The sequence below is a fragment of the Thalassophryne amazonica genome, chromosome 10, assembly GCF_902500255.1.
Source record: "Thalassophryne amazonica chromosome 10, fThaAma1.1, whole genome shotgun sequence".
Lineage (NCBI taxonomy): Eukaryota > Metazoa > Chordata > Actinopteri > Batrachoidiformes > Batrachoididae > Thalassophryne > Thalassophryne amazonica.
Window position 1 is genome coordinate 31,128,835 of NC_047112.1, and position 22,399 is coordinate 31,151,233.

Below are 22,399 nucleotides of genomic sequence, written 5' to 3' on the forward strand. Positions count from 1 at the left end.
AATATTTGTTATTTTCCGGAGTTGTGGTCTTTAGGCTACCTTGGCGTTTCATGCTCAGCTCCTTTAATTTTGAAAGATTCTTTCTGTAATTGGAGTTAAGGGTGTGCGATATGGATTTTGTGACTTTGACGATAACTATACAACAACAGTCTTCCAGAATGTGTTTGTAAAAGTCTTCGGCTAAGTAGGCATTAATTGTTGCTTACTACCTTCTTGTAGTGTGTTGTCATTGTCTATGAATCACCACTATTGCTACAGTTGTGTTCAAAATAATAGCACAGAAGTTGTTCAAAGTTGCACACAGAATAATAGCACAGAAGTTGCATCAAAACTCTCCCGCGAACGTGAGCTTGTGAGATTACTCCAATAAACAAAAGAACAAAGAAAATAGCTGATGTTGGCAAAACGTCTGCATCTCGGAAAAGAAAAGCTTTAGGCGAAAGTCATTTGTTTGAATGAGAAAGGAGAAGGTTCCCGAAAGGTAGCTGTTGATTTCAGTTTTGGTAAAATGCAGATCCACAACCTTCATACAAACGCTGAAGATGCACTACTGCAAGAAACTCTTGCATCATGTGTTGATGGTAATACATGATGTTTGCAAGGCATCAGATGTTGCCAGGCAAGTTAAAGATTTTATGTGCTTTACTGTTTTGTGGACTGGTCTTGTTTTGATTTTACATCATTTTTGTGACTTTAAAGGAAACAAGTCTTGTCCTGTAATGTTTTGTACTTGGATTGAGTGGAAGACATGGTCTATCGCTGACATACAGTAGTCAATAAATCTGATGTTTTTCCCCATACTTCATGCTTGTAGCAATATGTTGTCGAGTATTGTACACATGCTGGATTTTGTCTCCCCTTCAACAAGGCCACCCCTCTGATGTGGCCACTTCTAGTCTGCAGTTCAGGTGGCCTTAATAGAGAGGGACCACTGTGTGTGTGTGTATATATATATATATATATATATATATATATATATATATATATATATATATATATATAAAATGGACAAAATCTCTTATACGTATGTTGTTGTTCATTCGGCTGCTCCCGTTTTTGTTCGGGGGCGCCACAGTGGATACAGCCAGATCCGCACTGATATTTGGCACAAATTTTACGCCGGATGCCCTTCCTGACACAACTCCAGTGTTATCTGGAGAAACACACACAGCCGCTGGTGTTCCAAAGTGGTCTCCCATCCAAGTGCTAACCAGATCCTGCACTGCTTAGCTTCTGAGATCTGAGGGGATCAGGCTGACACAGAGCAGATCAGCTGCAAAATCTGTTATACGTATAAAACTGACAAAATCCTTTGTATGTATGTAACGAATTAGTCAGAAGGCACCAAACAATCTATGGGAAATCTCCAGCACCAATTAGGCTTACATATTTCCTTGATTAAACGGCTAACCTTGAATCAGGACCTGCCTCATTTAATGGCTGAGTAAAAATTTCATCTGGAAAAAATAAGCGCTGGGTATTATGTCCATTAAAAAGATTACATTTGGTCACTCTTTTTTAAAATTTTTATTTATTTATTTTTATGTCCGCTCTGTCCAGTATATGCGAAGGGTTTTTAAGGAAAATGCATTGCGATAGGACAGGACGTTTTGTCTGATGTGACTGAAATTCCTTTGTACAAAATCAGGTATACGAGGGCTGTCAATAAAGTAACGGTCCTTTTTATTTTTTTCAAAAACTATATGGATTTCATTCATATGTTTTTACGTCAGACATGCTTGAACCCTCGTGCGCATGCGTGAGTTTTTCCACGCCTGTCGGTGACGTCATTCGCCTGTGAGCACTCCTTGTGGGAGGAGTCGTCCAGCCCTTCGTCGGAATTCCTTTGTCTGAGAAGTTGCTGAGAGACTGGCGCGTTGTTTGATCAAAATTTTTTCTAAACCTGTGAGACACATCGAAGTGGACACGGTTCGAAAAATTAAGCTGGTTTTCAGTGAAAATTTTAACGGCTGATGAGAGATTTTGAGGTGATTCTGTCGCTTACGGACTTCCCACGGTGTGAGACGTCGCTCAGCGCTCTCAGCCGCCGTCGTCAGCCTGTTCAAGCTCAAAACCTCCACATTTCAGGCTCTATTGATCCAGGACGTCGTGAGAGAACAGAGAAGTTTCAGAAGAAGTCGGTTTCAGCATTTTATCCGGATATTCCACTGTTAAAGGAGATTTTTTTAATGAAAGACATGCGGACGGGTCCGCGCGTCGGCACAGGAAAAACACCTCCGTGTTGATAACCATTTGTAAAATCCAGGCGGCTTTTGATGGCTTTCAGTGGATTGAGTATATGAGAAATTGTTTAACAGCAGGACATGTTCCAACTTGTCCTTAAGGCTTTCAACAGAGGTGTTTTTCCTGTGGCGGAGTGTCGCGGCGGCTGCGAGCCGACGCGCGGACCCGTCCGCACGTCTTTCATTAAAAAAATCTCCTTTAACAGTGGAATATCCGGATAAAATGCTGAAACCGACTTCTTCTGAAACTTCTCTGTTCTCTCACGACGTCCTGGATCAATAGAGCCTGAAATGTGGAGGTTTTCAGCTTGAACAGGCTGACGACGGCGGCTGAGAGCGCTGAGCGATGTCTCGCACCGTGGGAAGTCCGTAAGGGACAGAATCACCTCAAAATCTCTCATCAGCCGTTAAAATTTTCACTGAAAACCAGCTTAATTTTTCGAACCGTGTCCACTTCGATGTGTCTCACAGGTTTAGAAAAAATTTTGATCAAACAACACGCCAGTCTCTCAGCAACTTCTCAGACAAAGGAATTCCGACGAGGGGCTGGACGACTCCTCCCACAAGGAGTGCTCACAGGCGAATGACGTCACCGACAGGTGTGGAAAGACTCACGCATACGCATGCGCGCGAGGGTTCAAGCATGTCTGACGTAAAAACATATGAATGAAATCCATATAGTTTTTGAAAAAAATAAAAAGAACCGTTGCTTTATTGACAGACCTCGTATATGATGTTTATTATATGGAAAACCATACAAACTCATTGGGACTTTAGCTTTTGGCTGGTGAGTGTGAATATCCGGTTTGTACGATGATGCTTTTGGTGAGTTTTACTGTAATCATTTTATCTACAATCGGGTGTAAAAGTTACACGATCAGGTGTTATATATTGTTTCTGAACAAATTATCAAGTTCAAAGATACAATTTTTGGGGTACATAGTGTGTGTGTGTGTACATACATAAAACTTACATTATCAAATTGAAAAATAACAGTAAGAAAATCATGTTATAGAGGTTCATTTTCCAAATGTTCAATATCTGTGCTTAGCCCAAGATGTGAAGTAAGAAGAATAGAATAAACCTTCTGTCCCAAAAAGGTCACAGAAATTGTTCTTCAACTGGCTCATTAAAATCACATTAAATACACAAAACTTCACTGTACACTGTATAAAAAAAGCACAATTGACAACACAAGCGTCTATGTGGTCTTATTGAGGGTTGCTACAGCAGAGGGGATGAAAGATTTCTTGTTTTTGTGGGCCAGAGGGACTTTGTTTCGCTTGCCTGATGGCAGTAACTGGAAGGAGTGATGAAGGGGGTGTGAGGGGTCCTCGGTGATCAGGGTTTGCTTTCCTGATTACCGAGCGGTTGTATAGTTCAGACAGAAGGGTTTGGGGTGAACCACTTACTTTACTAGCATGACAGAAAAGTATAGTTCTGTGTTTAATAGTGAGGAGGTTCTATCAGGATGAGATATTTAAGGTAAGGAGGGATTTATAGAACAGAATTAAAATGTCCTTGCTGGTGTGGAAAGTAGAGACGCTGTTTTGCTTTTTATACAGTATCACTGTGCACTTGAGAAGGACAGGCTGTTTTGAGGTACTTGAATGACTGAACCTGCTCCTCCATCTGACCCTGGAAACTGAGTGGCAGGAACAGGGAAGATGGTGTTTTGTCTCTGCCCCCACAGCACAGCTCCTTGGTCTTAGAGATGTTCAGTTCCAGGGAGTGGTCAGAAAATGTCTGGACCATGTTGCTGACTGTGAGCTGGTAGTGGGACAGAGCATCAGTGTCAGTCAAGTACGCCACCAGAGCCATGTCATCTGCATATTTAAAGAGTCACTCCTTCACTGCTGCAGGCTAAAAGCTTAACGCCTTTATGTTTAAAGTATGTACTCTGTTTTTATTTGTTAAAAACCATAAATAAATGAGATGAATGTGAGAAATTACCAAGTCATTTATCCAGCTTAATTTTTATGAACTTCTTGTTTTTGTTTTTTGAAAACTCTATGTAGCATGTATGAGGCCTAAATGTGATTTATTGCACTATATAGAAAACATATTAATTTGTCACCTTATATAGCCTGTGTTTTAAAATAATAAACCCTATACATGTATATTTGTGAAACATATAAATTCATCAGCAAAATTGTCAAGTGAATTTTGTCCCTAAAATTGTGTAGCATCTGTAGACATGTGTTCAAGAACTAAATGGGTAATTATATGGATGAGATTATAACAGAAAGACAAGTATTATAAAGTATCAATTGAATTCCAATAATAGAAGATGAAAAAAATGTGTATTTATGTCCTTATCACAATCTTAGACATGCAGGAGCACCACGGTGTAGCATCCGTAGATCTTGAACATTGTCAGTCTTCTTTCTGGTTTTCATGTGATATTTCCATCTGTTTCACACTTGCATCTTAACTTCCATTAATTAAATTGAATATTTATATGTCCTTGAACATGTTCAAACAGGTCGGATCAGTATGAAAGCAAGTAATATGGTGAAAGAACAACTTGTCAGAGTGAATTATCAAATTTTCAGACAAATTCTTGCCTAACTGTTTAAAGTGGTTTGTGTGTAAATATTGAGGCTATTTTACATTGTTTGGATAAATTTACTCTGAAAACTAATTCAAATAAAATAACAGAAAATGTTCTGTCAGTCATAGCATCCATAGATCAATAAAAATAAACAAATACATCCTATTGCTCAGCAAATAGAAACATTTCTGACTTTGGATACTCAAAATTCAATTAATTCCCATAAATATGTAGTTTTGTGATTATTATTAACATAGAAAAATAAGAATTCACCAAAGCTGAATTTTAAGCACGAGTGGACCATATTTTTACACCCAGTTGTAGACGAGCTCAAAGCGTTTTATTTCCATACACGCATATGCATCGGGAGTGCTGCACATTCTATTACAAATCAAAACATGGAGAAAAATTAATTACATTTGTTACTACTTTACAGAAAGTGAAGAAAAGGAATATTAGGCTCACTCACTTTTATAGATATGCATCTGGGAAGGACTGAAACCTTGTCCACACCTTTTAAAATCTTAAGGAGTCTTGGAGGCTGTCTGTGATTTACCAGGATATTCTGTCATGTTACCATATCAATTCAGTTCAGTTTATGTAGCGTCAGATGACAACAAAGTCACATCAAGGTACTTCACATGGGTAAGATCTAACCTTACCAACCCCTTGAGCAAGACCTATAGATGGGGGAAACTATCCATCCATCCATCCATTTTCTTCCGCTTAGCCGAGGTCAGGTCACGGGGGCAGCAGCTCAAGCAAAGCCGCCCAGACCTCTCGAACCGCACACACCTCCCCCAGCTCCTCTGGGGAAACCCCGAGGTGTTCCCAAGCCAGCTGAGAGATGTAGTCCCTCCAGCGTGTCCTGGTTCTTCCCTGGGGCCTCCTCCGGATGGGACGTGCCCAGAACACCTCTCCCGTGAGGCGCCCAGGGGGCATCCGAAAAAGATGCCCGAACCACCTCAGCTGGCTCCTTTCGACGTGGAGGAGCAGCGGCTCGACTCCGAGCTCCTCCTGAGTGACCGAGCTCCTCACCCTATCTCTAAGGGAGCGCCCAGCCACCCTGCAGAGGAAACTCATCTCGGCCACTTGTACTTGCGATCTTGTTCTTTCGGTCATGAGCCAAATCTCATGACCATAGGCGAGAGTCGGAACATAGATCGATCGGTAAATCGAGAGCTTTGCCGGGGGGGCTACCTCTGCTTTTTTTTTTTGAGGATGAATCCTCAAGCAAACCAGACTCAGAAGGGTGACCCACTGCTTAGGCCGTTCTAACAGTAACAGAGAATTGGTTGAATAAAAAGGTACCATGCATAAAAGGCAGTGTGCAAAAAGACTCAAAACCAGACCTGATTCCAAAAAAGTCCCATAATCTTTGTCAATTTGAAGCACTGTTGTACTGCGGCATCCATCAGGCCAGCTGCTCACAGAGTGCGTGGTTTGCCATAACATTGTTGTAACCATGGTGGAATTTTCAAGATTTTTGAAAGTAGTATTTTGAGACACCCCCCCCAGAGTTCCACATGATGGTCAGTAAACATCCCATAGCCATCGTCACGTTTGTGTCGCTTGATTCTTTGGTTTGTCCTTCTACAGTCAATAAGCAGGTAACATGGCTGACGTGAACAGCTGGTAGCCGTTTCAAGTCCTGTGACATTGAGATTGCAAAGAGACCTGTCAGCCATCATCATCCGCTGTCAGTTTTTCTTACTCTTCATGATCTCAAATCTCCAAAATTGGTCACATTTTCCACAGTAGGGAACACCCTTTTAGTGAGGTTTTTTTTTTTTTTCTTTTCAGCTGTCAGATTGTCATATTCCTGTTCCTCCATGACGACAAACTTGGAGATCAAATCAATTTTATTTATATAGCGCCAAATCACAACAAACAGTTGCCCCAAGGCGCTTTATATTGTAAGGCAAAGCCATACAATAATTACGGAAAAACCCCAACGGTCAAAACGACCCCCTGTGAGCAAGCACTTGGCGACAGTGGGAAGGAAAAACTCCCTTTTAACAGGAAGAAACCTCCAGCAGAACCAGGCTCAGGGAGGGGCAGTCTTCTGCTGGGACTGGTTGGGGCTGAGGGAGAGAACCAGGAAAAAGACATGCTATGGAGGGGAGCAGAGATCAATCACTAATGATTAAATGCAGAGTGGTGCATACAGAGCAAAAAGAGAAAGAAACACTCAGTGCATCATGGGAACCCCCCAGCAGTCTAAGTCTATAGCAGCATAACTAAGGGATGGTTCAGGGTCACCTGATCCAGCCCTAACTATAAGCTTTAGCAAAACGGAAAGTTTTAAGCCTAATCTTAAAAGTAGAGAGGGTGTCTGTCTCCCTGATCCGAATTGGGAGCTGGTTTCAGAGGAGAGGAGCCTGAAAGCTGAAGGCTCTGCCTCCCATTCTACTCTTACAAACCCTAGGAACTACAAGTAAGCCTGCAGTCTGAGAGCGAAGTGCTCTATTGGGGTGATATGGTACTATGAGGTCCCTAAGATAAGATGGGACCTGATTATTCAAAACCTTAAACCTTAAGTAAGCAGAAGAATTTTAAATTCTATTCTAGAATTAACAGGAAGCCAACGAAGAGAGGCCAATATGGGTGAGATATGCTCTCTCCTTCTAGTCCCTGTCAGTACTCTAGCTGCAGCATTTTGAATTAACTGAAGGCTTTTCAGGGAACTTTTAGGACAACTTGATAATAATGAATTACAATAGTCCAGCCTAGAGGAAATAAATGCATGAATTAGTTTTTCAGCATCACTCTGAGACAAGACCTTTCTAATTTTAGAGATATTGCGCAAATGCATATGAGATAATGCATGTGAAAGTAACTGTCAATAAACACTAAAAAAACAGTGACAAAATAAAGCACATTAGCTTGATTTTGCAAAGCAAAATTCATCACTGCCACCGGAAGTCTGTTGATCTGATTTAAAAATAGTAATAATTTATATATGTACATACAGTAGTGTTCAGAATAATAGTAGTGCTATGTGACTAAAAAGATTAATCCAGGTATTGAGTATATTTCTTATTGTTACATGGGAATTTAGTAGATTCTCACAAATCCAACAAGACCAAGCATTCATGATATGCACACTCTTAAGGCTATGAAATTGGGCTATTAGTAAAAAAGTAGAAAAGGGGGTGTTTACAATAATAGTAGTGTGGCATTCAGTCAGTGAGTACGTCAGTTTTGTGGAACAAACAGGTGTGAATCAGGTGTCCCCTATTTAAGGATGAAGCCAGCACCTGTTGACCATGCTTTTCTCTTTGAAAGCCTGAGGAAAATGGGACGTTCAAGACATTTTTCAGAAGAACAGTGTAGTTTGATTAAAAAGTTGATTGGAGAGGGGAAAACTTATACGCAGGTGCAAAAAATTATAGGCTGTTCATCTACAATGATCTCCAATGCTCTAAAATGGACAAAAAAAAAAAAAAAAAAACAGACGTGAGGAAGAAAACGGAAAACATCCATCAAAATGGATAGAAGAATAACCAGAATGGCAAAGGCTCACCCATTGATCAGCTCCGGGATGATCAAAGACAGTCTGGAGTTACCTGTAAGTGCTGTGACAGTTAGAAGACACCTGTGTGAAGCTAATTTATTTGCAAGAATCCCCTGCAAAGTCCCTCTGTTAAATAAGACGTGCAGAAGAGATTACAGTTTGCCAAAGAACACATCAACTGACCTAAAGAGAAATGGAGCAATATTTTGTGGACTGATGAGAGTAAAATTGTTCTTTTTGGGTCCAAGGGCCGCAGACAGTTTGTGAGACGACCCCCAAACTCTGAATTCAAGCCACAGTTTACAGTGAACACAGTGAAGCATGGTGGTGCAAGCATCATGATATGGGCATGTTTCTCCTACTATGGTGTTGGGCCTATATATAGCATACCAGGTATCATGGATCAGTTTGGATATGTCAAAATACTTGAAGAGGTCATGTTGCCTTATGCTGAAGAGGACATGCCCTTGAAATGGGTGTTTCAACAAGACAATGACCCCAAGCACACTAGTAAACCAGCAAAATCTTGGTTCCAAACCAACAAAATTAATGCCTCGCAGATGTGAAGAAATCATGAAAAATTGTGGTTTTACAACTAAATACTAGTTTAGTGATTCACAGGATTGCTAAAAAAGCAGTTTGAACATAATAGTTTTGAGTTCGTAGCGTCAACAGCAGCTGCTACTATTATTGTGAACACCCCCTTTTCTACTTTTTTACTAATAGCCCAATTTTATAACCTTAAAAGTATGCATATCATGAATGCTTGGTCTTGTTGGATTCGTGAGAATCTACTGAATCTACTGGTGCCTTGTTTCCCATGTAACAATAAGAAATATACTCAAAACCTGGATTAATCTTTTTAGTCACATAGCACTATTATTCTGAACACTACTGTGTGTGTGCGTGTGTGTGTGTGTGTGTGTATATATATATATATATATATATATATATGTATGTATATGTATGTATGTATATATATACGAGGTCTATTAGAAAAGTATCCGACCTTATTATTTTTTTTTAAAAACCATATGGAAAAGGCCACAGGAAAAATACCTCCGTGTTGATAACTGTTGTGTGGGCCGCCAGAAGAGGAGGTACTGCTGGCCCACCACCAGAGGGCGCCCTGCCTGAAGTGCGGGCTTCAGGCACGAGAGGGCGCTGCCGCCACGGACACAGCCGGGGATGACAGCTGTCACTCATTATCTCTTGACAGCTGTCACCCATCTACACTTCATCATCCCACTCCATAAAGACCGGATGTCATCTCCACCTCGTTGCCGAGATATCGTCTACCTTAGGAGGTACTTTGTTCTCAGCCATTATTTTGTCTACCACAGACAGTGTTTGCTTGTGATATTTTTGCAGTCAGTTTTGTGAGTGCTTGCAGCTGGAGGCTGGGTTTGGACTGACATCTTCACTCCAAACTTTTGATAAGTACACATACTACTGCACGTGCCAGCTTTTCTGTATGAGAGGTGGAGGTGGAATTCCCACCATTGTTTGTACTGGGTGTTCACACACCCACATCTGATTGTCTCTGCTCCTCGCCAGCAGTACCGGATCCGACACGCGGAGACGGTGGCCACCTGGGGTGTTCGGGATTTGGCGGCTCCAGTATTCTCCAGGTTCGGTGGCGGAGGAAATCGTGTGGTTCCGGTTCTTCTCAGGACAGACATCCTCTATCCTCGAGCCTGCCCACACGTCACCCTTGTTAATTGGTTATTGTACACATTCTGTAATCTGCTGTGTTTGGTTGTGCTTTTCACAACAGTAAAGTGTTCATATTTGACTCTTTCATTGTCCGTTCATTTACGCTCCTGTTGTGGGTCCGTGTCACTACACTTTCACAACAGATAACCATTTGTAAAATCCAGGCGGCATTTGGTGGCTTTCAGTTGAGTGAGTAGCTTCCAACGGAGGTGTTTTTCCTGTGGCGGGCGAGCCGACGCGCCAATCCGTCTGCACGTCTTTCATTAAAAAAAATCTCCTTTAACAGTGGAATGTCCGGATAAACTGCTGATTCTGACCTCTTCTGAAAGTTCTCTGTTCTCTCACGATGTCCTGGGTCAACAGAGGCTTAAATTTGGAGGTTTTCAGCTTGAAACAGGATGATGACGTCGCCTCGGAGCGCTGCGCGACGTCCCGCTCCGTGGGAAGTCCTTACAGCGATAGAAACAATCCAAAATCTCTCATCAGCCGTTAAAATTTTCACCAAAAACCAGCTGAATATCTCGAATGGTGTCCACTCGGATGTGCCTCACAGTTTTTGAAAAAATTTTGATCAAGCACAGCGCCAGTCTCTCAGCAACTTCGCAGACAATGAAAATCCGACGAGGTGGCTGGACCACTCCTTCCACAAGGCGTGCTCACAGACGAATGACGTCACCGACAGGTGTGAAAAAACTCACGCATGCTCACGAGGGTTCAAGCTTGGCTGATGTAATCACATGTGATTCAAATCCATATAGTTTTTAAAAAAAAATAAAACTGTCGGTTTCTTTTCTAATAGACCTCGTGTATATGTGTGTGTGTGTGTGTATATATATGTGTGTGTGTGTGTGTGTGTATATATATGTATGTATGTATGTGTGTGTATATATATATATATACACGAGGTCTGTCCGTAAAGTATAGGTCCTTTTTATTTTTTTAAAAAACTATATGGATTTCATTCACATGTTTTTACGTCAGACATGCTTGAACCCTCGTGCGCATGCGTGAGTTTTTCCACGCCTGTCAGTGACGTCATTCGCCTGTGAGCACTCCTTGTGGGAGGAGTCGTCCAGCCCCTCGTCGGAATTCCTTTGTCTGAGAAGTTGCTGAGAGACTAGCGCTTTGTTTGATCAAAATTTTTTCTAAACCTGTGAGACACATCGAAGTGGACATGGTTCGAAAAATTAAGCTGGTTTTCAGTGAAAATTTTAACAGCTGATGAGAGATTTTGAGGTGATTCTGTCGCTTTAAGGACTTGCCACGGTGCGAGACGTCGTGCAGCGCTCTCAGGCAGCGTCATCAGCCTGTTTCAAGCTTAAAACCTCCACATTTCAGGCTCTGTTGATCCAGGACGTCGTGAGAGAACAGAGAAGTTTCAGAAGAAGTCGGTTTCAGCATTTTATCCAGATATTCCACTGTTAAAGGAGATTTTTTTAATGAAAGACGTGCGGGCGGATTGCAGCGTCAGCTCGCAGCCGCCGCGACGCTCCGTCACAGGAAAAACACCTCTGCTGGAAGCCTTAAGGACAAGTTGGAACATCTCCAGCTGATAAACAATTTCTCATATACTCACTCCACTGAAAGCCATCAAAAGCCAACTGTATTTTAACAAATGGTTATCAACACGGAGGTGTTTTTCCTGTGCCGCCGCGCCGCGTCGGCTGCGTCCCGACGCGCGGACCCGTCCGCACGTCTTTCATTAAAAAAATCTCCTTTAACAGTGGAATATCCGGATAAAATGCTGAAACCGACTTTTTCTGAAACGTCTCTGTTCTCTCACGATGTCCTGGATCAATAGAGCCTGAAATGTGGAGGTTTTAAGCTTGAAACAGGCTGATGACGCTGCCTGAGAGCGCTGCGCGACGTCTCGCACCGTGAAAAGTCCTTAAAGCGACAGGATCACCTCAAAATCTCTCATCAGCTGTTAAAATTTTCACTGAAAACCAGCTTAATTTTTCGAACCATGTCCACTTCGATGTGTCTCACAGGTTTAGAAAAAATTGTGATCAAACAAAGCGCCAGTCTCTCAGCAACTTCTCAGACAAAGGAATTCCGACGAGGGGCTGGACGACTCCTCCCACAAGGAGTGCTCACAGGCGAATGACGTCACCGACAGGTGTGGAAAAACTCACGCATGCGCACAAGGGTTCAAGCATGTCTGACGTAAAAACATATGAATGAAATCCATATAGTTTTTGAAAAAAATAAAACGGACCTATACTTTACGGACAGCCCTCGTGTATATATATATACGAGGTCTGTTAGAAAACTATCCGACCTTTTTTAATTTTTTGCAAAAACCATATGGATTTGAATCACGTGTGATTGCATCAGCCAAGCTTGAACCTTCGTGCTCATGCATGAGTTTTTTCACGCCTGTCAGTTGCGTCATTCGCCTGTGACCAGGCTTTGTGTGAGCAGTGGTCCACCGCCCTCGTCGGATTTTTATTGCGAGTAAAATGTCTGAACGATTTGGAGCTTTGCTGCATCAAATTTTTCCAGAAACTGTGAGAGACAGCCAGGTGGACACCATTCGGAAAATTCAGATGGCTTTCAGGGACGATTTTATTGGGATCACACAGATTAAGGAGTGTTACAGCCGGTTTAAAGACCGCCCACAGCGGCTGAGAGTGCGCCGCACTCCGAGCGGCGATCGACAGGCTGAAATGACCAGATCATTTCCAAAGTGAAGGCTGTGTTGATCCGGGACATCGTCTGACTACCACAGAAATGGCAGAAGACGTGGACATCAGGAATGCGCCACAGAGCCGCGAATAGCGCGGGACAAAACCATCTCCGTGTTGGTCTCACAGGACGGCTTTCAGACGGCTTTCGTGCCTTTTCAGTCGTGTGGCTATCCGAGAAATTGTGGATGAGCTGGACATGCCAGAACATTTCCTGTGAGGTTTCATCACGGCGTTGCTTTGCGCCATGCGGCTCTGTCCCGGTGCGCGAATTCCCCCGCTCCTCTCTCCATGACAAAAACTCCTGTAACAGTGGAATGTGCCGTTCATTTCCAAACTGAACACCGTGTTGATCCGGGACGTCGTCTGACTACCAGAGAAATTGTAGAAGACGTGGACATCAGCACTTTTTCGGCACATTGAGACAGATGCGCGGAGGAATTCGCGCGGAAAGTTTTCTAACAGACCTCTTATATAATACAACCCCTGGCAATAATTATGGAATCACCAGCCTCGGAGGATGTTCATTCAGTTGTTTACTTTTGTAGAAAAAAAGCAGATCACAGACATGACACAAAACTAAAGTCATTTCAAATGGCAACTTTCTGGCTTTAAGAAACACTATAACAAATCAAGAAAAAAAATTGTGGCAGTCAGTAACGGTTACTTTTTTAGACCAAGCAGAGGGAAAAAATATGGACTCACTCAATTCTGAGGAATAAATTATGGAATCACCCTATAAATTTTCATCCCCAAAACTAACATCTGCATCAGATCAGATCTGCTCGTCTGCATCTAAAAAGGAGTGATCACACCTTGGACAGCTGTTGCACCATGTGGACTGACATGAATCATGGCTCCAACACGAGAGATGTCAATTGAAACAAAGGAGAGGATTATCAAACTCTTAAAAGAGGGTAAATCACGCAGTGTTGCAAAAGATGTTGGTTGTTCACAGTCAGCTGTGTCTAAACTCTGGACCAAATACAAACATGGGAAGGTTGTTAAAGGCAAACATACTGGTAGACCAAGGAAGACATCAAAGCGTCAAGACAGAAAACTTAAAGCAATATGTCTCAAAAATCGAAAATGCACAACAAAACAAATGAGGAACAAATGGGAGGAAACTGGAGTCAATGTCTGTGACCGAACTGTAAGAAACCGCCTAAAGGAAATGGGATTTACATACAGAAAAGCTAAACGAAAGCCATCATTAACACCTAAACAGAAAAAATCAAGGTTACAATGGACTAAGGAAAAGCAATCGTGGACTGTGGATGACTGGATGAAAGTCATATTCAGTGATGAATCTCGAATCTGCATTGGGCAAGGTGATGATGCTGGAACTTTTGTTTGGTGCCGTTCCAATGAGATTTATAAAGATGACTGCCTGAAGAGAACATGTAAATTTCCACAGTCATTGATGATATGGGGCTGCATGTCAGGTAAAGGCACTGGGGAGATGGCTGTCATTACATCATCAATAAATGCACAAGTTTACGTTGATATTTTGGACACTTTTCTTATCCCATCAATTGAAAGGATGTTTGGGGATGATGAAATCATTTGTCAAGATGATAATGCATCTTGCCATAGAGCAAAAACTGTGAAAACATTCCTTGCAAAAAGACACATAGGGTCAATGTCATGGCCTGCAAATAGTCCGGATCTTAATCCAGTTGAAAATCTTTGGTGGAAGTTGAAGAAAATGGTTCATGACAAGGCTCCAACCTGCAAAGCTGATCTGGCAACAGCAATCAGAGAAAGTTGGAGCCAGATTGATGAAGAGTACTGTTTGTCACTCATTAAGTCCATGTCTCAGAGACTGCAAGCTGTTATAAAAGCCAGAGGTGGTGCAACAAAATACTAGTGATGTGTTGGAGCGTTCTTTTGTTTTTCATTATTCCATAATTTTTTCCTCAGAATTGAGTGATTCCATATTTTTTTCCCTCTGCTTGGTCTAAAGAAGTAACCGTTACTGACTGCCACAGTTTTTTTCCTCTTGATTTCTTATAGTGTTTCTTAAAGCCAGAAAGTTGGCATTTGAAATTACTTTAGTTTTGTGTCATGTCTGTGATCTGCTTTTTTTCTACAAAATTAAACAACTGAATGAACATCCTCCGAGGCCGGTGATTCCATAATTTTTGCCAGGGGTTGTGTGTGTGTGTGTGTGTGTGTGTGTGTGTGTGTGTATATATATATATATATATATATATATATAATTTTTCATTTGGTTTACAGCTGTGTAACAAAATATAACTCATTACATGGTTTAGAGTAGTTTAAAGCGTATTTGAAAATATTTAAATTTAAAGCAGTGGAAAAAAAGAACTTTAAAGCTCGTTAGTCTCAAAACTGAAAAAGAACAAGGCCTTGCATTTTGAGAAACCTGGTCAATACTAAATTACTTAAAATTGACTGGTTATGAAATAGTTCTCAGTGTCAGCTATGGCTTTAGTTGTAGTTTGATGAACAGTTTAGGCTAGAAGCACGTTTGTTTTTTCTTTTTCACTGCACATTTAAAGATTCATGAGTACAATGACCACAGTGTTATAGCTGCCATCAGTTCCAGGCACACGATTGTGTGACACAGAACAATTGTCAGGGATAGATAAGAGTGTGAACACTTATCTGACTGTAAACTGGCTATTGACAAAACGGTTCATTTCCGGAAAGTTTAAGTTAATTCCCTGTCACATTGCAGTTCTAAAACGTTTTTCTTTCTTTTTGTCACAGTGCCTGTATATTAAACCTAGCAAAAAACGTTGCTAAAGCTGTATGTTAACAAACGGGGGTTCTTTTCCTGTTCAGCCATTTAGTGGTCACACAGTCATATTAAAAGAGGAAATGAGACAAAGCAAACTTGCTGTCGTCTGTGAAACTCTCTTGTTGACCATCATAAGCCATCGGAACTGTAGCCAGTTGAGTATATCCTGATATCAGACAGCTCTGAAGTCACGGTTGACTGTCGCAGAACCGGCACAAACTTTATGTATTAAGATGGAAATGACTGGTTCAGGATGTTTATATTTTTGTCAGCAATGCCCTGTGTAATTATTATTTCACAGCATTGTCATATTGTCATGTCTGGTGGTGTCACAGTGCCTCATCCTGCTTGAGTTATTCTTGCTACACTGTCAGTATTACTGGAAAAACCATGCATTCTTGAACTGCAACAACAACATACTACAGAAACTGCAGTATCGTTTTTTTGTTATTTTTGTCTGAGCAGTTATCACTCAGTCAATATTTGACAGGCGCTTCGGATCCCTGATAATGATCCGTTTAGTGAAAGATATGAGAATCTTGAAAAGTCATCCTGATCTTTGATTGAATGAACTTTGTGTTCTTTCCTTCTGCTTCTGTAAAAATATCTGCCTTAAGCTCAGTCACATCATTGGGCAGCACATGCGTATTTGTTTCACCACATAGACTGAAGAAAGCATTTTAAAGATTTACGTATTAGCTTGTTCTGTTTCAGATTATTTAAGTCAGTTTAGTAATGTAGTGCTTTATGCCGTTGGGTAAATTAAGTAATTTGGTCAAAGCCAAGCGATTTGTTAACAACTTTCTGATAAATGTAATTTATGTATGTGTTTGTGTTTTTAAATTGTGAACAGTATAATGTAGAATTTTTGTCTTCCTCAACAGCTCTCCAGTGGAAATCCCATCTATGACAAATACTATCGGCAGGTACGCAAATAATGTATCTTAAGAACAACACAATCCAGCCTTTCTTGTCTTTTCAAAAATATTATCATATACATTGCCTAAATACTGTGTGGTCACAACCCTCGTAAACAAAGATTGTGTTGGGTATATATGCAGTGGGAATTACTCTGTCCGTCTGTCTGAGTCGAGTAAGCAGGCTGATGTGCCAGTATAACTCACTCATCTACATTTTTTGCTGTCCAAGCCGGAAGCTGTTACCAGTGCAAAGAATTACAGAGATGCATAGATGACAACAAACCAAACGTATAAGATAATTCACATAACAAATATTATCAATACTGCCATCAGTTTATTTAAATCATGAGGAAATGCTTAATCTCTGAGAAAACTATACACTGATTGTACGTACTGATTGTTACAGTCCCTCTCTTCTCTGCTAACAGATCTGATATCAGTCGCCAGTAAAGGAAGCAGGTCTATGAATAAATAATAATTGTCTTCGCCCAACATTTCATGTCAGCCAGCTTTGGCTCTCCTGAATGGGTACAAATAGGTTATGTACAAAGTAAACTGTGCAAAAAAAAATAGCTTTTGGTTTCATATGTAACCCTAAAAGTGTTTTTATGAGACACTGTGTCATATGTCATAGTTGTACTATCAATAGTTTGGAGGCGGAATGACCCACTAATGTCTGTGTGTTGTTTTTGTTTGCATTTTTGCAGGTTGATCCAACTGGCAGTGGGCGAGTGGCAGCAGCTGATGCAGCTTTGTTCCTGAAAAGGTCAGGCTTGGCTGATGTGGTCCTCGGAAAGGTAACCAAAGATTTGTATTAGCACAGTAGCCGTAGTACTTTTGTTGTATTTACGACATATTGGGCCATACTAAAATATGAAATGGGGTGAAATGGGGACGGATAATTACGAAATGGGGTAAAATGTAACGAAATGGAGCAGAGTTAATCAGACTCACTCCAAATAGTTTTATTTAATTGTTTGGCTTTTTTAAAAATTATTTATTTATTTTTTTGTGAGATGCACTCAGTACATGTAGTAGGAGCAGGTGCGCCATGTGGCGTTCAAGAGATGAAATTTCAGTCAATGGGTCAGTCTGCTCCATTTTGTTACTTTTTAACCACCATTTTGTTATCGGTCCCCATTTTGCTAAAAAAATTAAAGTACTTAATTGAATCGTATTTGGAGTCAGTCTGCTCCATTTGGCTACGTTTTACCCCCATTTCGTTATTATCAGTCCCCATTTCGCTCAATTTTGCTTAAAAATTATAAAATAAACATACTTAATTCAGTCATATTTAATCATATTTGGAGTCCATCTGCTCCATTTCATTACATTTTACCCAGATTTCTCGATTAACAGGCTTCATTTCTTATTTTAGTATAGCCGTTTATATTCATAATGATTAAAAAAAAAATGCTGCTACTAAGTGCAATACCTACCATATAAACTATAAGTGTCTCCATAGATCTGGGACTTAGCAGACTCTGAACGAAAGGGCTACCTGAGTAAACAGGTACAAATACACTGTGTAGGCTCACCATTGTGGATGTATTTTATATGTATTGTGCTTTGCTGGCTTAAATTTTGGTATTTATTATTTTTTAAATATTAAATACTGTACCTATTCCCTTCAGCAATTCTTCATAGCATTGAGGTTGGTAGCCTGTGCACAGAATGGACTGGAGGTGGCACTCAAGAGCCTTAATGTAGCTGTTCCTCCCCCAAAATTTGTAAGTCTGTTGCTGCTCATTTCACCAAATTCTAAGTATATTCAATTTAGTAAATACTGTTGTTATTTTGGAGGTATCTCTGATGAAACGGCATATGTGTTATTGGTAGTGCTGTTGCTCGGGCAAACTACTAAATTCAGTTATTTCTTGATGGTTTACGTCAACCCAAAAGATTTGCACTTGAGATCACTTTCACCAAGCTTCAAAATAATAATTAGAATATCATCATTTTATTTTCAAGTAATTCATAGAATTGGTCCATTTGGTAATAACTCAGATTAATCATTACTTCTAGCATGACACAAGCAGCCCTTTGTTAGCAGGGGGAGTGGCTATGGATATTCCATGGATTGTTAAGGTAAGACAGCTACAAATTACTTCCCTGTTATAATTACATTCATTTGTTTATTTGCTTATTTGTCTTAATACACATAAATGCCTTAGTTGAAAGTACTTTTGCTGCATTGCATTTGTACCACTGTTACGGGTCAGGAAAAGGGTACTGTGAACAGTTCTGAGCCTTTGCACATATATTTAAAAAACTGTTGCTTCAGTTGACTTGCAGTGCATCTGGAAAGTATTCACAGCACTTCACTTTTTTGTTATGTTGCAGCCTTATTCCAAAATGGAGTAAATTAATTTTTCCCCCTCAAAACTACACTCACAAAATCCTATAAGGACAACATGAAAAGTTTTTTTTCCCCAATTTATAAAAAAAAACAAAAACCTAAGAAACCACATGTAAATAAGTATTCACACCATTTGCTCAATACTTTTGTTGATGCACCTTTGGCAGCAATTACAGCCTCAAGTCTTCTTGAATGTGATGCCACAAGCTTGGTGCACCTATCTTTGAGTAGCTTTGTCCATTCCTCTTTGCAGCACCTCTCAAGCTCCATCAGGTTGGATGGGGAGCGTCGGTGCACAGCATTTTCAGATCTCTCCAGATGTTCACTCAGATTCAGGTCTGGGCTCTGGCTGGGGCACTCACGGACATTCACAGAGTTGTCCTAAAGCCACTCCTTTGATATCTTGGCTGCATGCTTGGGGTCATTGTGCTGCTGGAAAATGAACCTGTCGCCCCAGTCTGAGGTTAAGAGCGCTCTGGAGCAGGTTTTCATCCAGGATGTCTCTGTACATTGCTGCATTCAATTTCAGTTCAATTTATTTCATTCATATAGCACCAAATCACAATAAAGCTGCCTCAAGGTGCTATACGAGTAAGGTCTAACCTCAAAAAACCCTAGTACAAGCACACAGGCGACAGTGGTAAGGAAAAACTCCCTCTAATGATGATGAGGAAGAAACCTCAAGCAGACCAGACTCAGAGGGGAGACCCACTGCTTAGGCCATTCTAACAGTTACAAGGTTTTTACAAAGCTGAAGAAACAGAAAAACCAGAATAGAATCAAAACAAAGTGCATTATTGAGATGAGCGCACAGTCATTGGTAGGGGGTCATCCAGCTCCCTGGGGTGCAGGGCCAGCGTCCATCCATCACTTAATCAGTGGGCCTGTCAGAGTGTATTCCAAAAGCAGACTGCAGTGTGCTGTCAGTCCAGCGCCCTGTGGTGTGCAGCTGTCAGCCTTGTGCGAAGTCATCAATGCCTCGGACAGAGAAAAAAGAGCAGAATTAGTCGGCCTGAAAAACTGCACCTAAGATATAAGTTCAGCAGCAATCAACAGGGAAGCAGAGAGAACACAGAGGTGATCGCTGGCTACTGGCTTTAAGCTTCACTAACAGACCCAGAATTTAGATGAAGTGAGGCCAAGACATGTTCCGTTGCTAGTAAGATGAGTTAAAGGTATAAGAAGCATAGTATTATACTGTACCAGTATGTTAGCTATACGAGAGGGAGAATAGATGCATCTTAAGTCTGGACTTGAATGTTTCTATAGAATCTGAATCTGTTTTATCTCTGTAGGGAGATTATTCCACAAAACAGGCGCATGATAAGAAAAGGCTCTGTGCCCTGCAGGCTTTTTATTCACCCTAGGGACACAAAGTAGTCCGGCGCCCGAGAATGCAGAGCCCGGGCTGGTACATAGGGATTAATTAGGTCATCTGAAGTGGGGAGGTGCTAGTCTGTGAATAATTTTATAGGTTAGTAACAGAGCCTTAAAATCTGACCTCACAGGGACAGGAAGGCAGTAAAGAGATGCTAAAATGGGTGTAATGTGGTCAAACTTTCTGTTTCCTGTCAAGAGTCTGGCAGCAGCATTTTGAACTAATTGGAGACTCCTAATGCTGGACTGCGGTAAACCAGAAATAGAACATTGCAGTAGTCTAGCCAAGAAGAGACAAATGCATGGATCAGAGTCTCTGCATCAGCCATAAACTGGATGAGATGAATCTTTGCTATGTTTCACATGTGCATTTATCTTTTGCTCAATCCTGACTAGTCTCCCAATTACTGCCACTGAAAAACATCCCCACAGCATGTTCCTACCACCACCATGCTTCACTGTAGGGATGGTGTCTGGTTTCTTCCAAACATGACGCCTGGCATTCACACTAAGAGTGCAATCTTTGTCTCATCAGACCAGAGAATTTTGTTTCTCATGGTCTGAGAGTCACTCAGGTGTCTTTTGACAAACCACAGGTGGACTGCCCTGTGCCTTTTACTAAGGAGTGGCTTCTGTCTGGCCACTCTAACAAACAGACCTGATTGGTGGATTGCTGCAGAGATGGCTGTCCTTCTGGAAGGTTCTCCTCTCTCCACAGAAGAATACTGGAGCTCTGACAGAGTGACCATCGGGTTCTTGGTCACCTCCCTGACTAAGGCCCTTCTGCCCTGATCACTCAGTTTAGTCAGACAGCAAGCTTTAGGAAGAGTCCTGGTGGGTCTGCACTTCTTCCATTTATGGATGATGGAGGCTACTGTGCTCATTGGGATCTTCAAAGCAGCATAAATATTTCTGTACCTTTCCCCAGATTTGTCCCTTGAGGCAATCTTGTCTGAGGTCTACAGACAATTCCTTTAACTTCATGCTTGGTTTGTGTTCTGACAAGCACTGTCAGCTATGGAACCTTATATGTAGACAGGTGTGTGCCTTTCCAAATCATGTCCAATCAACTGAATTTACCCCGGTTAAGCTGTAGAAACATCTCAAGGATGATCAGTGGAAAAAAAAAAAAATTTTTTTTCGTATTGTCATTATGGGTTATTGTACGTATGTAGAATTTTGAGTGGGGGAAAAAAAAATGAATTTCATCCATTTTGGAATAAGGCTATAACATAACAAAATGCGTAAAAAGTGATGCGCTGTGAATACTTTCTGGATGCACAGTAAAAAGGTCGGTAAAAGACTTGAATTTGCATCCAATTTTGGCCCTTAAAAAAAAAAAAAAAACACTCTGAGACATAGAATGCTTTTTCTCTCGCTGTCTCTGTATATCATATTTTCTGGAGTATAAGTTGTTTTTGGTGTTTTGTAACTAGTGTGGGATGCCCTGTAACTTATACTCCCAGTGCAACTGAAACATCACACATTTCTTATTAATAATGTTAATTATTAATTACTATTTATATAGGACTTTCCCAAAACAACCAAACAAAATAAACTCTAATAATAAAAGAATAAATGCCAATAATAAAATGTACACAACAACATAAATCCCAAATTAAAGAGCTGATTTTTTCTTCTTTGAGGCATTTTTGAACAGGTGCAACTTATACTCCGGAAAATCCGGTATATAATAAAGTTTGGTTTGGTCACCCCCATCCAGTCGCAGCACTCTGCTCCCAAATTTTGCAGAATAACTGCTGATCGATTCCTATTGAATCTTAAGGGAAAGAATAACTACAGACAAAATAACACCCACAGATTTTTGCCATTCTCGCTAAGAATTTACTCTTTCTCCAAATAAAAGTGACAGATGTCAAGAAAAGTACCGACCGATACCTTATGTTTTGCATCGTGTTCATGCTGGCATGTTTTCATTTTCTTTTCTTTTTTGTTTTGTTTTTTTTAAACAGTAGCTGTTTCAGAACAGTTTACATAACCTTTGTTTAATTATTGTATACCTGTTTTCTATATTCCCAAGCCCGAGGAAAAGATGAAGTTTGACTCCATTTTTGATAGTCTGGCTCCAGTGGGTGGGATGCTAACAGGGGAGAAGGTTAAACCAGTCCTGCTCAACTCCAAACTGCCGGTCGACATCCTGGGCAGGGTTTGTGTCCCCGATTGTGAAATATGACTGACAAATTAATTTATATCACTGAAACAGAAATCAACTGAAGTGAGAATTTCAGTGTCTTTAAA

General features: G+C 40.8%; 1 protein-coding gene across 5 annotated transcripts in view; it reads left to right on the forward strand.

Moving 5' to 3' along the window:
• The window catches only part of eps15 (epidermal growth factor receptor pathway substrate 15), a 119,052-nt gene that overhangs the window by 4,821 nt on the left and 91,832 nt on the right, over positions 1-22,399 (forward strand). For all 5 annotated transcript variants that reach the window (XM_034179702.1, XM_034179703.1, XM_034179706.1 and 2 more), the window contains exons 2-7: positions 16,369-16,410; positions 17,112-17,201; positions 17,870-17,917; positions 18,039-18,134; positions 18,430-18,492; positions 22,182-22,307. In XM_034179702.1, the coding sequence (XP_034035593.1) occupies positions 16,369-16,410; positions 17,112-17,201; positions 17,870-17,917; positions 18,039-18,134; positions 18,430-18,492; positions 22,182-22,307 (465 nt within the window). The remainder of the gene's footprint in view (positions 1-16,368; positions 16,411-17,111; positions 17,202-17,869; positions 17,918-18,038; positions 18,135-18,429; positions 18,493-22,181; positions 22,308-22,399) is intronic.